General features: G+C 46.4%; 1 protein-coding gene across 4 annotated transcripts in view; it reads right to left on the bottom strand.

Moving 5' to 3' along the window:
• The window catches only part of tenm4 (teneurin transmembrane protein 4), a 783,671-nt gene that overhangs the window by 62,340 nt on the left and 698,147 nt on the right, over window positions 1-23,184 (bottom strand). For all 4 annotated transcript variants that reach the window (XM_052468712.1, XM_052468713.1, XM_052468714.1 and 1 more), the window contains 2 exons: window positions 20,356-20,528; window positions 5,006-5,241 (listed from right to left, as the gene is read on the bottom strand). In XM_052468712.1, coding sequence (XP_052324672.1) covers window positions 5,006-5,241; window positions 20,356-20,528 — 409 coding nt within the window. The remainder of the gene's footprint in view (window positions 1-5,005; window positions 5,242-20,355; window positions 20,529-23,184) is intronic.

Raw genomic sequence — 23,184 nt, 5'->3', positions numbered from 1 at the left:
CCCATCCTGGTTATATTAACAACCCATCCTGGTCATATTATCAACCCATATTATCAATCCATCCTGGTCATATTATCAACCCATCCTGGTCATATTAACAACCCATCCTGGTCACATCATCAACCCATCCTGGTCATATTAACAACCCATCCTGGTCATATTATCAACCCATCCTGGCCATATTATCAACCCATCCTGGTCATATTAACAACCCATCCTGGTCATATTAACAACCCATCCTGGTCATATTAACAACCCATCCTGGTCATATTATCAACCCATCCTGGTCATATTATCAACCCATCCTGGTCATATTAACAACCCATCCTGGTCATATTATCAACCCATCCTGGTCAAATTAACAACCCATCCTGGCCATATTAACAACCCATCCTGGTCATATTAACAACCCATCCTGGTCATATTATCAACCCATCCTGGTCATATTATCAACACCTCTTTATAAGTGTGTGTGGCAATCTCCTGAGCACACTTATAGATTATGTTGCTGTCACAGCAGAGATCTGCCTCGAAGTCTATAGTCATCCTCCTCATCTCTGTTGGATCTGACATCAGAGAACCTGAAGGACGCCATAGAAGGAACATCTGCTTCTGCTGAGCCGACTTCCTCTCCAGGTTGAAGAATACCCTCCACCTGATTCGGTAAAGAAGACCCCAGCTGTGTCCACTTAGCCCTCAACTCCCTCTCTGACCCTGAGTCCGGCTGCCCAATAAGGCTATCCTCGATGTCTCCAATATCCTGCTTAGGCCCCGTCTCCACCTCTGAGGTAGATTTGACTGTAAGATCTAGGCCTGATGAGAACATAACTAGAAATAACTGTAAGATCTGCTTTCCAAAATAAATATTATAGTTTAATTACATTTTAGGGTATCCGAGGCGTAAATAGAAACATATTATGACTTACTCATATTAACAACCCATCCTGGTCATATTAACAACCCATTCTGGTCATATTATCAACCCATCCTGGTCATATTATCAACCCATCCTGGTCACATCATCAACCCATCCTGGTCATGTTATCAACCCATATTATCAACCCATCCTGGTCATGTTATCAACCCATCCTGGTCATGTTATCAACCCATCCTGGTCATATTATCTCCCCATCCTGGTCATATTATCAACCCATCCTGGTCATATTAACAATCCATCCTGGTCATATTATCAACCCATATTATCAATCCATCCTGGTCATATTATCAACCCATCTTGGCCAGACATACTCCCCCTCCCCCACACTACCTTATGACCACTATCAGTAAAGACACCCCCCCCCTCCCCCTCCCCCTCCATGCCCCCACACTACCTCATTACCACTATCAGTAAAGACATACTCCCCCTCCCCCTCACTACCTCATTACCACTACCAGTAAAGACACCCCCCCTCCCCCTCCCCCTCACTACCTCATTACCACTATCAGTAAAGACATACTCCCCCTCCCCCTCACTACCTCATTACCACTACCAGTAAAGACACCCCCTCCCCTCCCCTCACTACCTCATTACCACCATCAGTAAAGACACCCCCTCTCCCTCCCCACACTACCTCATTACCACCATCAGTAAAGACACCCCCCTCCCCCTCCCCTCACTACCTCATTACCACTACCAGTAAAGACACCCCCCCTCCCCCTCCCCCTCACTACCTCATTACCACCATCAGTAAAGACACCCCCCTCCCCTCCATGCCCCCACACTACCTCATTACCACTACCAGTAAAGACACCCCCTCCCCTCACTACCTCATTACCACTATCAGTAAAGACACCCCCCTCCCCTCACTACCTCATTACCACTACCAGTAAAGACACCCCCCCCCCCTCACTACCTCATTACCACCATCAGTAAAGACACCCCCTCCCCATCCATCACTGTGGGTCTCCTGTAAGAACATGTCATCAGGATCAGACCATTGTGATGATCTTGGGTGGTCCCCTTCTCCTTTCCTTCCTGCTGGAACGTGTACAGTGAACCTGACTGATGCCTCATCTACATTTATGGGGATATCTGACAGCTTGTCAATCTCTTCCTCCATTCTTCACAGAGCAGCTCCACGGAATCCAGAGTCCACCTCCCCTCACATCAACCTGCACGTCTGTAATTGCACTGGGCACATCATTCTTCGTTGTCTGTGAAACAGGCGTATCACCACGGCTACATTAACATTCACAGTACAGGCAACGGAACCTTGCAACTCCGACGGGTTGGGGTTGAGTTTGGACCCGGGGTAGAGGCCGAGACTGCCCCCCGAAACCCCCAGGCCTGCTCTCAGATCTGGACCCGGGGCGGAGGCCGAGACTGCCCCCCGAAACCCCCAGGCCTGCTCTCAGATCTGGACCCGGGGCGGAGGCCGAGACTGCCCCCCGAAACCCCCAGGCCTGCTCTCAGATCTGGACCCGGGGCGGAGGCCGAGACTGCCCCCCGAAACCCCCAGGCCTGCTCTCAGATCTGGACCCGGGGCGGAGGCCGAGATTTATGAACCGCTATGAGATGGAATCAAAGGAGAGTGAATGTGCTTATCAATAAATATGTAAGGTGTTTAAATGTGGTGTGTTCTTATGACAGTCCCACTGCAATGTATGGTGTAACAAAGACTCCTACCACACCGTAATCCAGTGGAACGAAGACTCCTACCACACCGTAATCCAGTGGAACGAAGAATCCTACCACAGCAACCATCAGTAAAGAATCCAGTGGAACAAAGACTCCTACCACACCGTCCTCCAGTGTAACAAAGAACTCCTGACCACACCGTAATCCAGTGTAACAAAGACTCCTACCACAGTACTCCAGTGGAACAAAGACTCCTACCCACCGTACTCCAGTGAAACAAAGACTCCTACCAGGCCGTAATCCAGTGGAACAAAGACTCCTACCACACCATAACCAGTGTAACAAAGACCCTACCAGGCCGTAGACTGCCCAGTGTAACCCCCAAAGCCTGCTCTCAGACCGTGACCCAGTGTAACAAAGACTGCCTACCACACCCCCAGGCCTGCTCTAACAAAGATCCTGACCCGGGCCAGTGGAACAAAGATCCTACCACACCGTAATCCAGTGGAACGAAGACTCCTACCCACCGGCCAGTGGAACGAAGAATCCTACCACACCGTAACCCAGTGGAGGCCGAGACTGTAACCCCCAGTGGAACAAAGACTCCTACCACACCGTAATGCCCCGAAACCCCAGTGGAACAAAGACTCCTACCCCCAGGCCTGGCCAGTGGAACAAAGACTCCTACCACACCGTAATCAGTGGAACGAAGAATCCTACCCCCACACCGTCAGATGTGGACCAGTGGAACAAAGACTCCTACCCACCTGCTCTAAGACCAGTGGAAAAGACTCCTACCCCAGGCCGTAATCCAGTGGAACGAGAGCTCCTACCCCCAGGCCTGTAATCTGGAACAAAGACTGCCCTACCACAGGCCTGTCAGATCACCGGGGTGGAGGCCGAGATTTATGAACCGCTAATGAGATGGAACAAAGGAGAGTGGAATGTGACTCCTATCAATAAATATGTAAGGTGTTTAAATGTGGTGTGTTCTTCCAGTGAACAGTCCCACTGCAATGTATGGTGTAACAAAGACTCCTACCACACCGTAATCCAGTGGAACGAAGACTCCTACCACACCGTAATCCAGTGGAACGAAGAATCCTACCACACCGTAATCCAGTGGAACGAAGAATCCTACCACACCGTAATCCAGTGGAACGAAGACTCCTACCACACCGTAATCCAGTGGAACGAAGAATCCTACCACACCGAACAATAGACCAGCCTGGGCAATGCAGGGGACTTTACACAACTACAGCACCAGAATCACATGGACTGAACAATAGACCAGCCTGGGCAATGCAGGGGACTTTACACAACTACAGCACCAGGTTGAGATAATCAGGCAGGAGATAATATATATAGTGATAATCAGGAAGGAGATTCTATATATAGAGATAATCAGGAAGGAGATACTATATATAGAGATAATCAGGAAGGAGATAATATATATATAGAGAGATAATCAGGCAGGAGATAATATATATAGAGAGATAATCAGGCAGGAGATAATATATAGAGAGAGATAATCAGGAAGGAGATAATATATATAAAGATAATCAGGAACGAGATAATATATATATAGAGATAATCAGGCAGGAGATAATATATATAGAGAGATAATCAGGAAGGAGATAATATATATAGAGAGATAATCAGGAAGGAGATAATACAGAAATACGCAACAAAAAAGGGACAGCAAACCTTATCACCGCCCTCACACCAAAAATCACACAAGAGAGCGAGAGAAAGAGAGAGAGGAGAGAAAGACAGAGCGACAGGGAGAGGGAGAGAAAAACAGAGCGACAGAGAGAGGGAGAGAAGAGAGAAAAACAGAGAAAAAGAGAGAGACAGAGAGAGAGAGAGAGAGAGAGAGAGAGAGAGAGAGAGAGAGAGAGACAGAGAGAGAGAGAGACAGAGAGAGAGAGAGACAGAGAGAGAGAGACAGAGATCAGAGACAGAGATCAGAGACAGAGAGAGACAGAGAGAGACAGAGAGAGACAGAGAGAGAGAGAGAGAGAGAGAGAGAGACAGAGAGAGACAGAGAGAGAGAGAGAGAGAGAGAGAGAGAGAGAGAGAGAGATTGGGGGTGTGGTTGATACAGTCTGGTAAGGACTCAAAGTCAATGTCACTCAGGTCAACTGTGAATCCATCACACTGCAGGCTGATGTCCATTTAGAGAGCTGCGTATTTCATTGCATTTCACTGTACAGTTCACACCTGCTGTATACTGTGGAAATTACAAATAAATGTTGATTTGCTCCGTTGACCCCTAGAAACAGCCCTGGTTTAGGCACATGACCTCCACACCCAGGAAGTGTGGTTTCCTTTCTCATCTCAGAGATACCAATATAGGCAATAAAGACCGCAGGGAACACATCCAATAATAACTTTTAAATATGTATCTCTAAACACGATCCTTACCCTGAGTCGTCGTCCGTACACAGTCACCTGTCCTCGGGCCTGCTCCTTACGCTGCCTCCACTCTACCAGGTTGAGGCCGTTGTCGATAGCCAGGGTTACGTTCCTCTTGCTGACCGTGGGGTTGACCGTCCCGGCCAGCAGGTGGGGCTCCGTGTGCAGGGACACCTCCATACCGTTGGCCAGCACCAGACGCAGAGAGCCGTCCAGACCGATGTAGTAACTGTTCCTCACTTGGTCTGGAGAGAAGAGGACAGAGGAGAGAGGACAGGGGAGAGAGGACAGAGGAGAGAGGACAGAGGAGAGAGGACAGAGTAGAGAGGACAGAGTAGTGAGGACAGAGGAGAGAGGACAGAGTAGAGAGGACAGAGTAGAGAGGACAGGGGAGAGAGGACAGAGGAGAGAGGACAGAGGAGAGAGGACAGAGGAGAGGGGAGAGAGGAGAGAGTAGAGAGGACAGAGTAGAGAGGACAGGGGAGAGAGGACAGAGTAGAGAGGACAGAGGAGAGAGGACAGAGGAGAGAGGACAGAGTAGAGAGGACAGAGGACAGAGTAGAGAGGACAGAGTAGAGAGGACAGAGTAGAGAGGACAGAGGACAGAGGACAGAGGACAGAGGAGAGAGGACAGAGGAGAGAGGACAGAGGAGAGAGGACAGAGGACAGAGGACAGAGGACAGAGGACAGAGGACAGAGACAGAGGAGAGAGGACAGAGGACAGAGGACAGAGGACAGAGGACAGAGGAGAGAGGACAGAGGAGAGAGGACAGAGTAGAGAGGACAGAGTAGAGAGGACAGAGGAGAGAGGACAGAGGAGAGAGGACAGAGGACAGAGGAGAGAGGACAGAGTAGAGAGGACAGAGGACAGAGTAGAGAGGACAGAGTAGAGAGGAGAGAGGACAGAGGAGAGAGGACAGAGGACAGAGGAGAGAGGACAGAGGAGAGAGGACAGAGGACAGAGGAGAGAGGACAGAGGAGAGAGGACAGAGGACAGAGGAGAGAGGACAGAGGACAGAGGACAGAGTTTGATGTGGAGACCAAAATCAACTGGTTTTGTCTAAACAATTCAGAAAGGGGTTACACTATGAACTCCTAGACAGTATTCACTCCCTCGTAGGTCACTCAGGAAGTACATTACTATACCACCTCTGTAGGTCACTCAGGAAGTACATTACTATACCACCTCTAGGTCACTAAAATTTGTACATTGTCAGCTCGGGGGTTTGAACTTGCAACCTTCCAGTTACCAGTCCAACGCTCTAACCACTAGGCTACCCTGCCAACCCAAGTATTCAGACCCTTTACTCAGTACTTTGTTGAAGCATCTTTGGCAGCGATTACAGCCTTGAGTTTTCTATAGTTTTGACGCTACAAGCTTGGAACACCTGTATTTGGTGAGTTTCTCCCATTCTTCTCTGCAGATCCTCTCAAGCCCTGTCAGGTTGGATGGGGAACGTTGCTGCACAGCTATTTTCAGTTCTCTCTAGAGATGTTTGATCGGGTTCAAGTCTGGGCTCTGGCTGGGCCACTCAAGGACATCAGAGACTTGTCCCGAAGTCACTCCTGCGTTGTCTTGGCTTAAGGTCGTTGTCCAGCTGGAAGGTGAACCTTCGCCCCAGTCTGAGGTTCTGAGCGCTCTGGAGCAGGTTTTCATTAAGGATCTCTGTACTTTGCTCCATTCATCTTTTTCTTGATCCTGACAAGTCTCCCAGTCCCTGAAAAACACCCCCACAGCATGATGCTGCCACCTCCATGCTTCACCGTAGGTATGGTGCCAGGTTACCTCCAGACGTGACACTTGGCATTCAGGCCAAAGAGTTCCATTTTGGTTTCATCAGACCAGAAAATCTTGTTTCTCACCATCTGAGAGTCTTTAGGTGCCTTTTGGCAAACTCCAAGCGGGCTGTCCTGGGCCTTTTACTGAGGAGTGGCTTCCGTCTGGCTACTCTACCATAAAGGCCTGATTGGTGGAGTGCTGCAGAGATAGTTGTCCTTCTGAATGGTTCTCCCATCTCCACAGAGGAACTCTGGAGTTTTGTCAGAGTGACCATCAGGTTGTTGGTCACCACCCTGACCAAGGCCCTTCTCCCCTGATTGCTCAGTTTGGCTGGTTGACCAGTTTGGCTGGTTGACCAGTTTGGCTGGTTGACCAGTTTGGCCAGGCCGCCAGCTCCAAGAGTCTTGGTGGTTCCAAACTTATTTTATTTAAGAATGATGGAGGCCACTGTGTTCTTGGGGACCTTCAATGCTGTATAAATGTTTTGGTACCCTTCCTTTGGTATCTGTGCCTCAACACAATCCTGTCTCAGAGCTCTACGGACTTCAATTCCATGGCTTGGTTTTTGCTTTGACATACACTGCCAACTGTGGGACCTTATATAGACAGGTGTGTGCCTTTCCAAATCATGTTTAATCGATTGAATTTACCACAAGTGGACTCCAATGAAGTTGTAGAAACATCGCAAGGACAATCAATGGAAACAGGAGGCACCTGAGCTCAATTTTGAATCTCATACCAAAGAGTCTGAATACTTATGTAAATAAGATATTTCTGTTTTTTATTAGTAAAAAAATTGCAAACATTTCTAAAACCCTGTTTTCACTTTGTCATTATGGGGTATTGTGATGTCATTATGGGGTATTGTGATGTCATTATGGGGTATTGTGATGTCATTATGGGGTATTGTGATGTCATTATGGGGTATTGTGATGTCATTATGGGGTATTGTGATGTCATTATGGGGTATTGTGATGTCATTATGGGGTATTGTGATGTCATTATGGGGTTTGTGATGTCATTATGGGGTATTGTGATGTCATTATGGGGTATTGTGATGTCATTATGGGGTTTGTGTGTCGATTGCTGAAAAAAATTATTGAACACATTTTAGAATAAGGCTGTAACGTAACAAAATGTGGAAAAAGTCAAGGGGTCTGAATACTTTCCTGAAGGCACTGTATGTAGTTCTGCCCCTGAACAGGCAGTTAACACACTGTTCCTAGGCCGTCATTGAAAATAAGAATTTGTTCTTAACTGACTTGCCTCATTAAATGCCTGGTTAAATAAAAAACAAAATGTCCGAGGCCCAAATTGCACCCTATTCCCTGTATAACGCACTAATTTGGACCAAAGTAGTGCATTATATAGGGAATATGGTGCTATTTTGGACGTTCCTTATATATATCATTGCTACAAATACTGGCTTATCAGAGCTATATTCTGCATCACAAAACGCTTTATGTGAACGATAATATCCAATGCCGTCCATTGAAATATCATTATGATTATGGGACAATATAGGGAAAAGGGAGCTGTTTAGGACACAGCTAATAAGAGAAGCTCTGAGGATGTATTACTCTCTGGCCTGGCTGGCTGGCTGACTGACTGGCTGACTGACTGGCTGACTGACTGACTGGCTGACTGACTGGCTGACTGGCTGACTGACTGGCTGACTGACTGACTGACTGACTGACTGACTGACTGACTGACTCACTGACTCACTCACTGACTGACTCACTCACTGACTGACTCACTGACTGACTCACTCACTCACTGACTGACTCACTCACTGACTGACTCACTGACTCACTGACTCACTGACTCACTGACTCACTCACTGACTCACTGACTCACTCACTCACTCACTCACTGACTCACTGACTCACTGACTCACTGACTCACTCCCTCCCTCCCTCACTCCCTCCCTCACTCCCTCCCTCACTCTGCCAGCTAGGCAGGACGTGGGAATTGGTGCTTCACAGCATCACTCTAATGCTGAATATTTGGAGAAATCAGGAATCCGCCGCCGTTCTGAGGCTTACAGGAAGGAATGTTGAACACTGTCATTGGTAATCCAATCAAAACACAGCTAAACAGCGGAATAGAACTTACAGCTGAGCTCTGAGCCCTCCCTCGCCAGCCAGGAAGATTTAATCTAACATAATACTAGACTAAACATTTCCTCCCTTTTATTCACACTCATCTTGTTAGCTGTCTACTCTCTTTTGCAGAGGCTGGGTGAAACCAGTTGAGGGCTCAGAATAACACATGTGATCACTCACATCTCCACAAGCGCCACACACGCAATACATAGATTACTAAGAATGCAACAAAGTCAGCACTGTGTGTGTGATTACCCTGTTTTCAATTTTCAAAGCGGACAAAAGTGAATTCATTAAGACCAAAACGGCTGGCTCAGTGCCTTGCCTCCTGTCTCCTCTCTCAGCAGATGTCCAGCACAAGGTCATCTCAACAAAACAGTCGCTGACCAATCAGACAACAAACAGTAGAGATGTGAGGAGAGGAGACAGTAGAGATGTGAGGAGAGGAGACAGTAGAGATGTGAGGAGAGGAGACACTAGAGATGTGAGGAGAGGAGACACTAGAGATGTGAGGAGAGGTCAACAACAGACAGAGCTGTGAGGAGAGGTCAACAACAGACAGTAGAGATGTGAGGAGAGGTCAACAACAGACAGTAGAGATGTGAGGAGAGGTCAACAACAGACAGTAGAGATGTGAGGAGAGGAGACAGTAGAGATGTGAGGAGAGGAGACACTAGAGATGTGAGGAGAGGAGACACTAGAGATGTGAGGAGAGGTCAACAACAGACAGTAGAGATGTGAGGAGAGGTCAACAACAGACAGTAGAGATGTGAGGAGAGGTCAACAACAGACAGTAGAGATGTGAGGAGAGGTCAACAACAGACAGTAGAGATGTGAGGAGAGGTCAACAACAGACACTAGAGATGTGAGGAGAGGTCAACAACAGACAGTAGAGATGTGAGGAGAGGAGACACTAGAGATGTGAGGAGAGGTCAACAACAGACAGTAGAGATGTGAGGAGAGGTCAACAACAGACAGTAGAGATGTGAGGAGAGGTCAACAACAGACAGTAAAGATGTGAGGAGAGGTCAACAACAGACACTAGAGATGTGAGGAGAGGTCAACAACAGACAGTAGAGATGTGAGGAGAGGTCAACAACAGACAGTAGAGATGTGAGGAGAGGAGACAGTAGAGATGTGAGGAGAGGAGACAGTAGAGATGAGAGGAGAGGTCAACAACAGACACTAGAGATGTGAGTAGAGGAGACAGTAGAGATGTGAGGAGAGGTCAACAACAGACAGTAGAGATGTGAGGAGAGGAGACAATAGAGATGTGAGGAGAGGAGACAATAGAGATGTGAGGAGAGGAGACACTAGAGATGTGAGGAGAGGTCAACAACAGACCGTAGAGATGTGAGGAGAGGAGACAGTAGAGATGTGAGGAGAGGTCAACAACAGACAGTAGAGATGTGAGGAGAGGAGACAGTAGAGATGTGAGGAGAGGAGACAGTAGAGATGTGAGGAGAGGAGACAGAGATGTGAGGAGAGGTCAACAACAGACAGTAGAGATGTGAGGAGAGGTCAACAACAGACAGTAGAGATGTGAGGAGAGGTCAACAACAGACAGTAGAGATGTGAGGAGAGGAGACAGTAGAGATGTGAGGAGAGGAGACAGTAGAGATGTGAGGAGAGTAGACAGTAGAGATGTGAGGAGAGGAGACACTAGAGATGTGAGGAGAGGTCAACAACAGACAGTAGAGATGTGAGGAGAGGAGACACTAGAGATGTGAGGAGAGGAGACACTAGAGATGTGAGGAGAGGTCAACAACAGACAGAGCTGTGAGGAGAGGTCAACAACAGACAGTAGAGATGTGAGGAGAGGTCAACAACAGACAGTAGAGATGTGAGGAGAGGTCAACAACAGACAGTAGAGTTGTGAGGAGAGGAGACACTAGAGATGTGAGGAGAGGAGACAGTAGAGATGTGAGGAGAGGAGACACTAGAGATGTGAGGAGAGGTCAACAACAGACAGAGATGTGAGGAAAGGAGACAGTAGAGATGTGAGGAGAGGTCAACAACAGACAGTAGAGATGTGAGGAGAGGTCAACAACAGACAGTAGAGATGTGAGTAGAGGAGACAGTAGAGATGTGAGGAGAGGTCAACAACAGACAGTAGAGATGTGAGGAGAGGAGACAGTAGAGATGTGAGGAGAGGAGACAGTAGAGATGTGAGGAGAGGAGACACTAGAGATGTGAGGAGAGGTCAACAACAGACAGTAGAGATGTGAGGAGAGGTCAACAACAGACAGTAGAGATGTGAGGAGAGGTCAACAACAGACAGTAGAGATGTGAGAGAGGAGACAGTAGAGATGTGAGGAGAGGAGACACTAGAGATGTGAGGAGAGGTCAACAACAGACACTAGAGATGTGAGGAGAGGTCAACAACAGACAGTAGAGATGTGAGGAGAGGTTAACAACAGACAGTAGAGATGTGAGGAGAGGAGACACTAGAGATGTGAGGAGAGGAGACAGTAGAGATGTGAGGAGAGGAGACACTAGAGATGTGAGGAGAGGTCAACAACAGACAGTAGAGATGTGAGGAGAGGTCAACAACAGACAGTAAAGATGTGAGGAGAGGTCAACAACAGACAGTAGAGATGTGAGGAGAGGTCAACAACAGACAGTAGAGATGTGAGGAGAGGTCAACAACAGACAGAGATGTGAGGAGAGGAGACAGTAGAGATGTGAGGAGAGGAGACAGAGATGTGAGGAGAGGTCAACAACAGACAGTAGAGATGTGAGGAGAGGTCAACAACAGACAGTAGAGATGTGAGGAGAGGAGACAGTAGAGATGTGAGGAGAGGAGACAGTAGAGATGTGAGGAGAGTAGACAGTAGAGATGTGAGGAGAGGAGACACTAGAGATGTGAGGAGAGGTCAACAACAGACAGTAGAGATGTGAGGAGAGGAGACACTAGAGATGTGAGGAGAGGAGACACTAGAGATGTGAGGAGAGGTCAACAACAGACAGAGCTGTGAGGAGAGGTCAACAACAGACAGTAGAGATGTGAGGAGAGGTCAACAACAGACAGTAGAGATGTGAGGAGAGGTCAACAACAGACAGTAGAGATGTGAGGAGAGGTCAACAACAGACAGAGCTGTGAGGAGAGGTCAACAACAGACAGTAGAGATGTGAGGAGAGGTCAACAACAGACAGTAGAGTTGTGAGGAGAGGAGACACTAGAGATGTGAGGAGAGGAGACACTAGAGATGTGAGGAGAGGTCAACAACAGACAGAGATGTGAGGAAAGGAGACAGTAGAGATGTGAGGAGAGGTCAACAACAGACAGTAGAGATGTGAGGAGAGGTCAACAACAGACAGTAGAGATGTGAGTAGAGGAGACAGTAGAGATGTGAGGAGAGGTCAACAACAGACAGTAGAGATGTGAGGAGAGGAGACAGTAGAGATGTGAGGAGAGGAGACAGTAGAGATGTGAGGAGAGGAGACACTAGAGATGTGAGGAGAGGTCAACAACAGACAGTAGAGATGTGAGGAGAGGTCAACAACAGACAGTAGAGATGTGAGGAGAGGTCAACAACAGACAGTAGAGATGAGAGGAGAGGTCAACAACAGACAGTAGAGATGTGAGGAGAGGTCAACAACAGACAGTAGAGATGTGAGGAGAGGAGACAGTAGAGATGTGAGGAGAGGAGACACTAGAGATGTGAGGAGAGGTCAACAACAGACACTAGAGATGTGAGGAGAGGTCAACAACAGACAGTAGAGATGTGAGGAGAGGTTAACAACAGACAGTAGAGATGTGAGGAGAGGAGACACTAGAGATGTGAGGAGAGGAGACAGTAGAGATGTGAGGAGAGGAGACACTAGAGATGTGAGGAGAGGTCAACAACAGACAGTAGAGATGTGAGGAGAGGTCAACAACAGACAGTAAAGATGTGAGGAGAGGTCAACAACAGACAGTAGAGATGTGAGGAGAGGAGACAGTAGAGATGTGAGGAGAGGAGACAGTAGAGATGTGAGGAGAGGAGACAGTAGAGATGTGAGGAGAGGAGACAGTAGCGATGTGAGGAGAGGTCAACAACAGACAGTAGAGATGTGAGGAGAGGTCAACAACAGACAGAGATGTGAGGAGAGGAGACAGTAGAGATGTGAGGAGAGGAGACAATAGAGATGTGAGGAGAGGAGACACTAGAGATGTGAGGAGAGGTCAACAACAGACAGTAGAGATGTGAGGAGAGGTCAACAACAGACCGTAGAGATGTGAGGAGAGGTCAACAACAGACAGTAGAGATGAGAGTAGAGGAGACAGTAGAGATGTGAGGAGAGGAGACAGAGATGTGAGGAGAGGTCAACAACAGACAGTAGAGATGTGAGGAGAGGTCAACAACAGACAGTAGAGATGTGAGGAGAGGTCAACAACAGACAGTAGAGATGTGAGGAGAGGAGACAGTAGAGATGTGAGGAGAGGAGACAGTAGAGATGTGAGGAGAGGAGACAGTAGAGATGTGAGGAGAGGAGACACTAGAGATGTGAGGAGAGGTCAACAACAGACAGTAGAGATGTGAGGAGAGGAGACACTAGAGATGTGAGGAGAGGTCAACAACAGACAGTAGAGATGTGAGGTGAGGAAACACTAGAGATGTGAGGAGAGGTCAACAACAGACAGTAGAGATGTGAGGAGAGGTCAACAACAGACAGTAGAGATGAGAGGAGAGGAGACACTAGAGATGTGAGGGGAGGTCAACAACAGAGAGTAGAGATGTGAGGAGAGGAGACACTAGAGATGTGAGGAGAGGTCAACAACAGACACTAGAGATGTGAGGAGAGGAGACACCAGAGATGTGAGGAGAGGTCAACAACAGACACTAGAGATGTGAGGAGAGGAGACACTAGAGATGTGAGGAGAGGTCAACAACAGACACTAGAGATGTGAGGAGAGGAGACACTAGAGATGTGAGGAGAGGAGACACTAGAGATGTGAGGAGACGGTAAATATGTGAGGAGAGGAGACAGTAGAGATGTGAGGAGAGGAGACAGTAGAGATGTGAGGAGAGTAGACAGTAGAGATGTGTGGAGAGGAGACAGTAGATATGTGAGGAGAGGAGACAGTAGAGATGTGAGGAGAGGAGACAGTAGAGATGTGAGAAGAGGAGACACTAGAGATGTGAGGAGAGGAGACAGTAGAAATGTGAGGAGAGGTCAACAACAGACAGTATAGATGTGAGGAGAGGAGACAGTAGAGATGTGAGGAGAGGAGACACTAGAGATGTGAGGAGAGGAGACACTAGAGATGTGAGGAGAGGAGACACTAGAGATGTGAGGAAAGGAGACACTAGAGATGTGAGGAGAGGTCAACAACAGACACTAGAGATGTGAGGAGAGGAGACACTAGAGATGTGAGGAGAGGTCAACAACAGACAGTAGAGATGTGAGGAGAGGAGACAGTAGAGATGTGAGGAGAGGAGACACTAGAGATGTGAGGAGAGGTCAACAACATACAGTAGAGATGTGAGGAGAGGAGACACTAGAGATGTGAGGAGAGGTCAACAACAGACAGTATAGTTGTGAGGAGAGGTCAACAACAGGCAGTAGAGATGTGAGGAGAGGTCAACAACAGACAGTAGAGATGTGAGGAGAGGTCAACAACAGACACTAGAGATGTGAGGAGAGGAGACACTAGAGTTGTGAGGAGAGGAGACAGTAGAGATGTGAGGAGACAGTAGAGATGTGAGGAGAGGAGACACTAGAGATGTGAGGAGAGGAGACACTAGAGATGTGAGGAGAGGAGACACTAGAGATGTGAGGAGAGGAGACACTAGAGATGTGAGGAGAGGAGAAAGTAGAGATGTGAGGAGAGGAGACACTAGAGATGTGAGGAGACAGTAGAGATGTGAGGAGAGGAGACACTAGAGATGTCAGGAGACAGTAGAGATGTGAGGAGAGGAGACACTAGAGATGTGAGGAGACAGTAGAGATGTGAGGAGAGGAGACACTAGAGATGTGAGGAGAAGTCAACAACAGACAGTAGAGATGTGAGGAGAGGAGACAGTAGAGATGTGAGGAGACACTAGAGTTGTGAGGAGAGGAGACACTAGAGTTGTGAGGAGAGGAGACAGTAGAGATGTGAGGAGACAGTAGAGATGTGAGGAGAGGAGACACTAGAGATGTGAGGAGAGGAGAGGGTAGAGATGTGAGGAAAGGAGACACTAGAGATGTCAGGAGACAGTAGAGATGTGAGGAGAGGAGACAGTAGAGATGTGAGGAGATGAGACACTAGAGATGTGAGGAGACAGTAGAGATGTGAGGAGAGGAGACACTAGAGATGTGAGGAGAGGAGACAGTAGAGATGTGAGGAGAAGTCAAAAACAGACAGTAGAGATGTGAGGAGAGGAGACACTAGAGATGTCAGGAGACAGTAGAGATGTGAGGAGAGGAGACAGTAGCGATGTGAGGAGAGGAGACAGAGATGTGAGGAGAGGAGACAGTAGCGATGTGAGGAGAGGTCTGAGAGGTGAGTGGACCACTGCAGATGTATATCTGTGTTTCCTCCGATACGTTGGTGCGGCTGGTTTCCGGGTTAAGCGAGTGTTAAGAAGCGAGGCGTGGCGTGTCATGTTTCAGAGGATGACTCGACCTTCGTCTCTCCCGAGCCCATTGGGGAGTTGCAGCAATGAGACAAGATCGAAACTGGATCGCAATTGGAGGAGAGGAGACACTAGAGATGTCAGGAGACAGTAGAGATGTGAGGAGACAGTAGAGAATTGGATATCACGAAGTTGTGGAGAAAATGGAAATTACAACAACTAAGAAACGTTTGTAGACCTCGCAGCGAACACGGGGTTGACCTCGCGGCGAACACGGGGTTGACCTCGCGGCGAACACGGGGTTGGGATCTCTTCTTTAACTCTGGGAGCGATGGTGTCGATATGTGTATGTGTGTGTGTGTGTGTGTGTGTGTGTGTGTGTGTGTGTGTGTGTGTGTGTGTGTGTGTGTGTGTGTGTGTGTGTGTGTGTGCATGTGCATGTGTTTGTGTGTGTGTATGTGTATATATATGTGTTTGTGTGTGCGTGCGTGCGTGCGTTTGTGCGCGTGTGTGCGTATGTGTGTGTGTATATATGTGTTTGTGTGTGCGTGCGTTTGTGTGCGTGTGCGTGTGCGTGTGTGTGCATGCGTGTGTGAGTGTGAGTGTGTGTGTGTGTGTGTGTGTGTGTGTGTGTGTGTGTGTGTGTGTGTGTGTGTGTGTGTGTGTGTGTGTGTGTGTGTGTGTGTGTGTGTGTGTGTGTGTGGGAGAGTATTTTTTTAAATCAAACATTAGTGGTGGAAAAATCTTTACTTTTCTCAGAACGTGAAACGAGGCTGGAGAGTTCAAAGCTATCAATCGGTAATCAATACGCCCGTTGGTCAGGCGCAAAATACGACATTAAAACGCCACAGTACGCAAGGTTAAGTCTCAATTTACACCCCGTTCCCTCTTCATCCCTACTTCATCCCCTTGACCAATAGGGATTAGGTTGCTGTTTGGAACACACCCATTTAACATCAGAGGTCCTGACCTCTGGCCTTCTGTCCAGTTCTGACTGATTGGATTTCCTAAACACAAGCTTTCTCTTCTTGGTTGACAAAAACTGTGTTTATGGCTAAAGTTTGGAGGACGTAAAATCTATATTTTGCTGCTTTCAATCCGTGTGAGTGTGGGAGGTCTGCTCAGAATCGGAGCCAAACTGAGAGCAGGAACAACACTTGTATTGATTTATTCAAGCAAGGGATAGGCATCTCTGATGAGGGTGGGGGCCGAAAAAATAAAAAACTGAACTCATCAAAATGTTGCAGCTTTAAAGCCGGTTTGCTGCAATGCTACACATTTCGCCATGGGGAGGGGAGATTACTACAAGTTTAGATTTATCCAGCTATCTACCAACCTAAATAATGTTATCTGACATGGCAAATTGAGTGACTGTCAGACATAACAAGAGAAAAACGGACGATGCACAAACCACACCAGGCTGAGACACCAGTTCCTGAAAACTGGGACATTTATCTGTGGGCCTATAAAAGGTGGGCCAGCAGATGGCTGATCCCTGATCTAAACATCATGATTAATCAACAACAGGATCCTAAATCAACACGTACTGAAGAAGACATCATCATCATCACTATTATTAACCTGTACTGAAGAGGACATCACCACCATCACCATTATCATCATCACCACCACCATCATCATCATCATCACCACCATCACCATCATCATCATCACCACCATCACCACCATCATCATCATCATCATCACCATTATCATCATCATCATCACCACCATCACCATCATCATCATCATCATCACCACCACCATCATCATCATCATCATCATCATCATCACCACCATCATCATCACATCATCATCATCATCACCACCATCATCATCATCACCACCATCACCATTATCATCATCATCATCACCACCATCATCATCTTCATCACCACCACCACCATCATCATCACATCATCATCATCATCATCATCACCACCACCACCATCATCACATCATCGCTATTATTAACCTGTACTGAAGAAGACATCACCATCATCATCATCATCATCACCATCATTAACCTGTACTGAAGAAGACATCATCATCATCATCATCATCACTATTATTAACCTGTACTGAAGAAGACATCATCATCATCATCATCACCATCATTAACCTGTACTGAAGAAGACATCATCATCATCATCATCATCACTATTATTAACCTGTACTGAAGAAGATATCATCACATCATCATCATCATCATCATCACCACTATTATTAACCTGTACTGAAGAAGACATCATCATCACCATCATCACTATTATCAACCTGTACATCATCATCACCATCATCATCACCACCATCATCATCATCATCACTATTATCAACCTGTACTGAAGAAGACATCATCATCCTCATCATCATCATCATCATCATCATCACTATTATCAACCTGTACTGAAGACATCACCATCATCATCACCACCATCATCATCATCATCATCACCATCATCACTATTATCAACCTGTACCAAAGGAGACATTCAAGTAAATAAATAGAGCAGGTCTAGGCTTTAGTCTAAGTTATTTCCTACTTCTGGTCACATGGTCAGGAACATACTGTAACCCCCTAGCTGTGTATAAAGGACTATTCTGTTAACAAAACAAATAACTAGGGAGCTATTTGACAAATAACGAGGGAGCATTTGACAAATAACGAGGAGCTATTTGACAAATAACGAGGAGCTTTGACTGAATAACTAGGGAGCTATTTGACAAATAACAGGAGCTATTTGACAAATAACTAGTGGAGCTATTTGACAAATAACGAGGAGCATTTGACGAATAACAGGAGCTATTTCGAATAACAGTGGGGAGCTATTTGACAAATAACGAGGAGCTATTTGACTCGACAGAATAACGAGGGAGCTATTTGACAGTAATAATAACGAGGAGCTATTTGCCGAAGCAACGAGGAGCTATTTGACAGAATAACGAGGAGCTATTTGACGAATAACGACCCTGGGAGCTATTTGACGAATAACAGGAGCTATTTGACGAATAACAAGGGAGCTATTTGACGAATAACAGTGGGGAGCTATTTGACAAATAACGAGGGAGCTATTTGACTAATAACAGTGGAGGAGCTATTTGACGAATAACGAGGAGCTATTTGACGAATAACGAGGAGCTATTTGACGAATAACGAGGGAGCTATTTGATCGAATAACGAGGAGCTATTTGACAAATAACGAGGAACTATTTGACAAATAACAGAGGAGCTATTTGACAAATAACGACCCTGGGAGCTATTTGACAAATAACTACAGGGAGCTATTTGACAAATAACGAGGGAGCTATTTGACGAATAACGAGGAGCTATTTGACGTAAATAACGAGGGAGCTATTTGACAAATAACTAGGAGCTATTTGACAAATAACGAGGAGCTATTTGAGGTTCCGAATAACGAGGGAGCTATTTGACAAATAACGAGGAGCTATTTGACGAATAACGAGGAGCTATTTGACGAATAACTAGGGAGCTATTTGACAAATAACAGAAGGAGCTATTTGACAAATAACTAGGGAGCTATTTGACAAATAACGATCATTGAAACATGTTGCTGGAGAGAAGTACAGAATACTCCTCCATTTTGTTTCCCCCCTCTCACAGTAAACTGTGACTGTAAACATAACAGTGGTAGGATCGACAGTCCTCTTTACATAACAGTGGTAGGATCGACAGTCCTCTCTACATAACAGTGGTAGGATCGACAGTCCTCTCTACATAACAGTGGTAGGATAGACAGTCCTCTCTATATAACAGTGGTAGGATCGACAGTCCTCTACATAACAGTGGTAGGATTGTTTTCCCCCTCTCACAGTAAACTGTGACTGTAAACATAACAGTGGTAGGATCGACAGTCCTCTCTACATAAGTGGTAGGATCGACAGTCCTCTCTACATAACAGATAGACAGTAATAATAATAATAATAATAATAAATGCCATTTAGCAGACGATTTTATCCAAAGCGACTTACAGTCATGTGTGCATACATTCTACGTAATGGTGGTCCCGGGAATCGAACCCACTACCCTGGCGTTACAAGCGCCATGCTCTACCAACTGAGCTACAGAAGGACCTCTCTATATAACAGATAGACAGTCCTCTCTATATAAAAGTGGTTGGATCGACAGTCCTCTCTACATAACAGATAGACAGTCCTCTCTACATAACAGTGGTAGGATCGACAGTCCTCTCTACATTACAGTGGTAGGATCGACAGTCCTCTCTACATAACAGTGGTAGGATCGACAGTCCTCTCTACATTACAGTGGTAGGATCGACAGTCCTCTCTACATAACAGTGGTAGGATTGTTTTCCCCTCTCACAGTAAATTGTGACTGTAAACATAACAGTGGTAGGATCGACAGTCCTCTACATAACAGATCGACAGTCCTCTCTACATAACAGTGGTAGGATCGACAGTCCTCTCTACATAACAGATCGACAGTCCTCTCTATATAACAGTGGTAGGATCGACAGTCCTCTCTACATAACAGTGGTAGGATTGACAGTCCTCTCTACATAACAGTGGTAGGATTGACAGTCCTCTCTACATAACAGTGGTAGGATCGACAGTCCTCTCTACATAACAGTGGTAGGATAGACAGTCCTCTCCACATAACAGTGGTAGGATCGACAGTCCTCTCTACATGACAGTGGTAGGATCGACAGTCCTCTCTACATAACAGTGGTAGGATTGACAGTCCTCTCTACATAACAGTGGTAGGATTGACAGTCCTCTCTACATAACAGTGGTAGGATCGACAGTCCTCTCTACATAACAGTGGTAGGATTGTTTTCCCCTCTCACAGTAAACTGTGACTGTAAACTCTTATTGGCTGAGCACCTTTTCCCTTCAGTACGTTTAATTTCTATTCCAATGATAGCTCACTAAACAGAACAGCTAACTCACCCTGCATGAGCATGTAGAAGGTTCCAGAAGCAGACAGGTTGGTGGTGATGGTGACGTCTTCCTTGCCGGAGCCCTCTGCCTGCACCCTGACGGAGCTGTCTGTGTCGGTACGGTAGCTGCTAACCCGGCCAGTAGGGTAGGTCACGTTGGTCAGACGGCCATAGCTGTCATACCTGAGGACAGAAGAGACAGCAGAATAGAATAGTCCTTAGTAAGGCATGTCAGAGAGTAGAATAGAATAGTCCTTAGTAAGGCATGTCAGAGAGTAGAATAGAATAGTCCTTAGTAAGGCAGGTCAGAGAGTAGAATAGAATAGTCCTTAGTAAGGCAGGTCAGACAGTAGAATAGAATAGTCCTTAGTAAGGCAGGTCAGAGAGTAGAATAGAATAGTCCTTAGTAAGGCAGGTCAGACAGTAGAATAGAATAGTCCTTAGTAAGGCAGGTCAGACAGGAGGACGTAGAATAGTCCTTAGTAAGGCAGGTCAGAGAGTAGAATAGAATAGTCCTTAGTAAGGCAGGTCAGACAGCAGAATAGAATAGTCCTCTACATAAGTGGCAGGATCAGACAGCAGAATAGAATAGTCCTTAGTAAGGCAGGATCACAGTCCCTCTACATAGAATAGAATAGTCCTTAGTAAGGCAGGTCAGACAGAATAGAATAGTCCTTAGTAAGGTAGGTCAGACAGTAGAATAGAATAGTCCTTAGTAAGGCAGGTCAGACAGCAGAATAGAATAGTCCTTACATAACAGGCAGGATCAGACAGCAGAATAGAATAGTCCTTAGTAAGGCAGGTCAGAGAGTAGAATAGAATAGTCCTTATAAGGCAGGTCAGACAGTCCTCTACATAACAGTGGTAGAATAGTCCTTAGTAAGGCAGGTCAGAGAGTAGAATAGAATAGTCCTTAGTAAGGCAGGTCAGACAGCAGAATAGAATAGTCCTTAGTAAGGCAGGTCAGACAGCAGAATAGAATAGTCCTTAGTAAGGCAGGTCAGAGAGTAGAATAGAATAGTCCTTAGTAAGGCAGGTCAGACAGCAGAATAGAATAGTCCTTAGTAAGGCAGGTCAGACAGTAGAATAGAATAGTCCTTAGTAAGGCAGGTCAGACAGCAGAATAGAATAGTCCTTAGTAAGGCAGGTCAGACAGCAGAATAGAATAGTCCTTAGTAAGGCAGGTCAGACAGCAGAATAGAATAGTCCTTAGTAAGGCAGGTCAGAGAGTAGAATAGAATAGTCCTTAGTAAGGCAGGTCAGACAGTAGAATAGAATAGTCCTTAGTAAGGCAGGTCAGACAGTAGAATAGAATAGTCCTTAGTAAGGCAGGTCAGACAGGAGGACGGTAGAATAGAATAGTCCTTAGTAAGGCAGTCAGGTAGAGAATAGAACAGTCCTTAGTTAGGCAGTCAGACAGTAGGATAGACAGTCCTCTACATAACAGTGGTAGGATCGACAGTCCTCTAGGCATAACAGTGGTAGAATAGAATAGTCCTTAGTATAACAGTGGTAGGATAGACAGTCCTCTAGCATAACAGTGGTAGGATCGACAGTCCTCTCTACATAACAGTGGTAGGATAGACAGTCCTCTCTACATAACAGTGGTAGGATAGACAGTCCTCTCTACATAACAGTGGTAGGATAGACAGTCCTCTCTACATAACAGTGGTAGGATAGACAGTCCTCTACATAACAGTGGTACAGATCAGAGACAGTCCTCTCTCGACAGTCCTCATAACAGTGGTAGGATAGACAGTCATAACAGTGGTAGGATCGACAGTCCTCTACATAACAGATAGACAGTCCTCTCTACATAACAGTGGTAGACAGTCCTCTCTACATAACAGTGGTCGACAGTCCTCTCTACATAACAGTGGTAGGAACAGTCAGACAGTCCTCTATATAACAGTGGTAGGATCGACAGTCCTCTCTACATAACAGTGGTAGGATCGACAGTCCTCTCTACATAACAGTGGTATAACAGTCCTCTCTACATAGGATCGACAGTCCTCGACAGTCCTCTACATAACAGTGGTAGGATCGACAGTCCTCTACCTAACAGTGGTAGGATCGACAGTCCTCTACATAACAGTGGTAGGATCGACAGTCCTCTACATAACAGATCGACAGTCCTCTCTACATAACAGTGGTAGGATCGACAGTCCTCTACATAACAGTGGTAGGATCGACAGTCCTCTACATAACAGTGGTAGGATCGACAGTCCTCTAGTGGTTACATAACAGTGGTAGGATCGACAGTCCTCTATATAACAGTGGTAGGATCGACAGTCCTCTACATAACAGTGGTAGGATCGACAGTCCCTCTACATAACAGTGGTAGGATCGACAGTCCTCTACATAACAGTGGTAGGATCGACAGTCCTCTACATAACAGTGGTAGGATCGACAGTCCTCTATATAACAGTGGTAGGATCGACAGTCCTCTACATAACAGTGGTAGGATCGACAGTCCTCTACATAACAGTGGTAGGATCGACAGTCCTCTACATAACAGTGGTAGGATCGACAGTCCTCTACATAACAGTGGTAGGATCGACAGTCCCTCTACATAACAGTGGTAGGATCGACAGTCCTCTACATAACAGTGGTAGGATCCAGACTACATAACAGTGGTAGGATAGACAGTCCTCTCTACATAACAGTGGTAGGAGGATCGACAGTCCCTCTACATAACAGTGGTAGGATCGACAGTCCTCTATAACAGGATCGACACAGTGGTACAGATCGAGAGTCCTCTACATAACAGTGGTAGGATCGACAGTCCTCTTCATAACAGTGGTAGGATCGACAGTCCTCTCTACATAACAGTGGTAGG

The sequence above is a fragment of the Oncorhynchus keta genome, chromosome 18 (assembly GCF_023373465.1).
Source record: "Oncorhynchus keta strain PuntledgeMale-10-30-2019 chromosome 18, Oket_V2, whole genome shotgun sequence".
NCBI lineage: Eukaryota > Metazoa > Chordata > Actinopteri > Salmoniformes > Salmonidae > Oncorhynchus > Oncorhynchus keta.
This window is presented reverse-complemented; position numbering and strand designations above follow the sequence as displayed.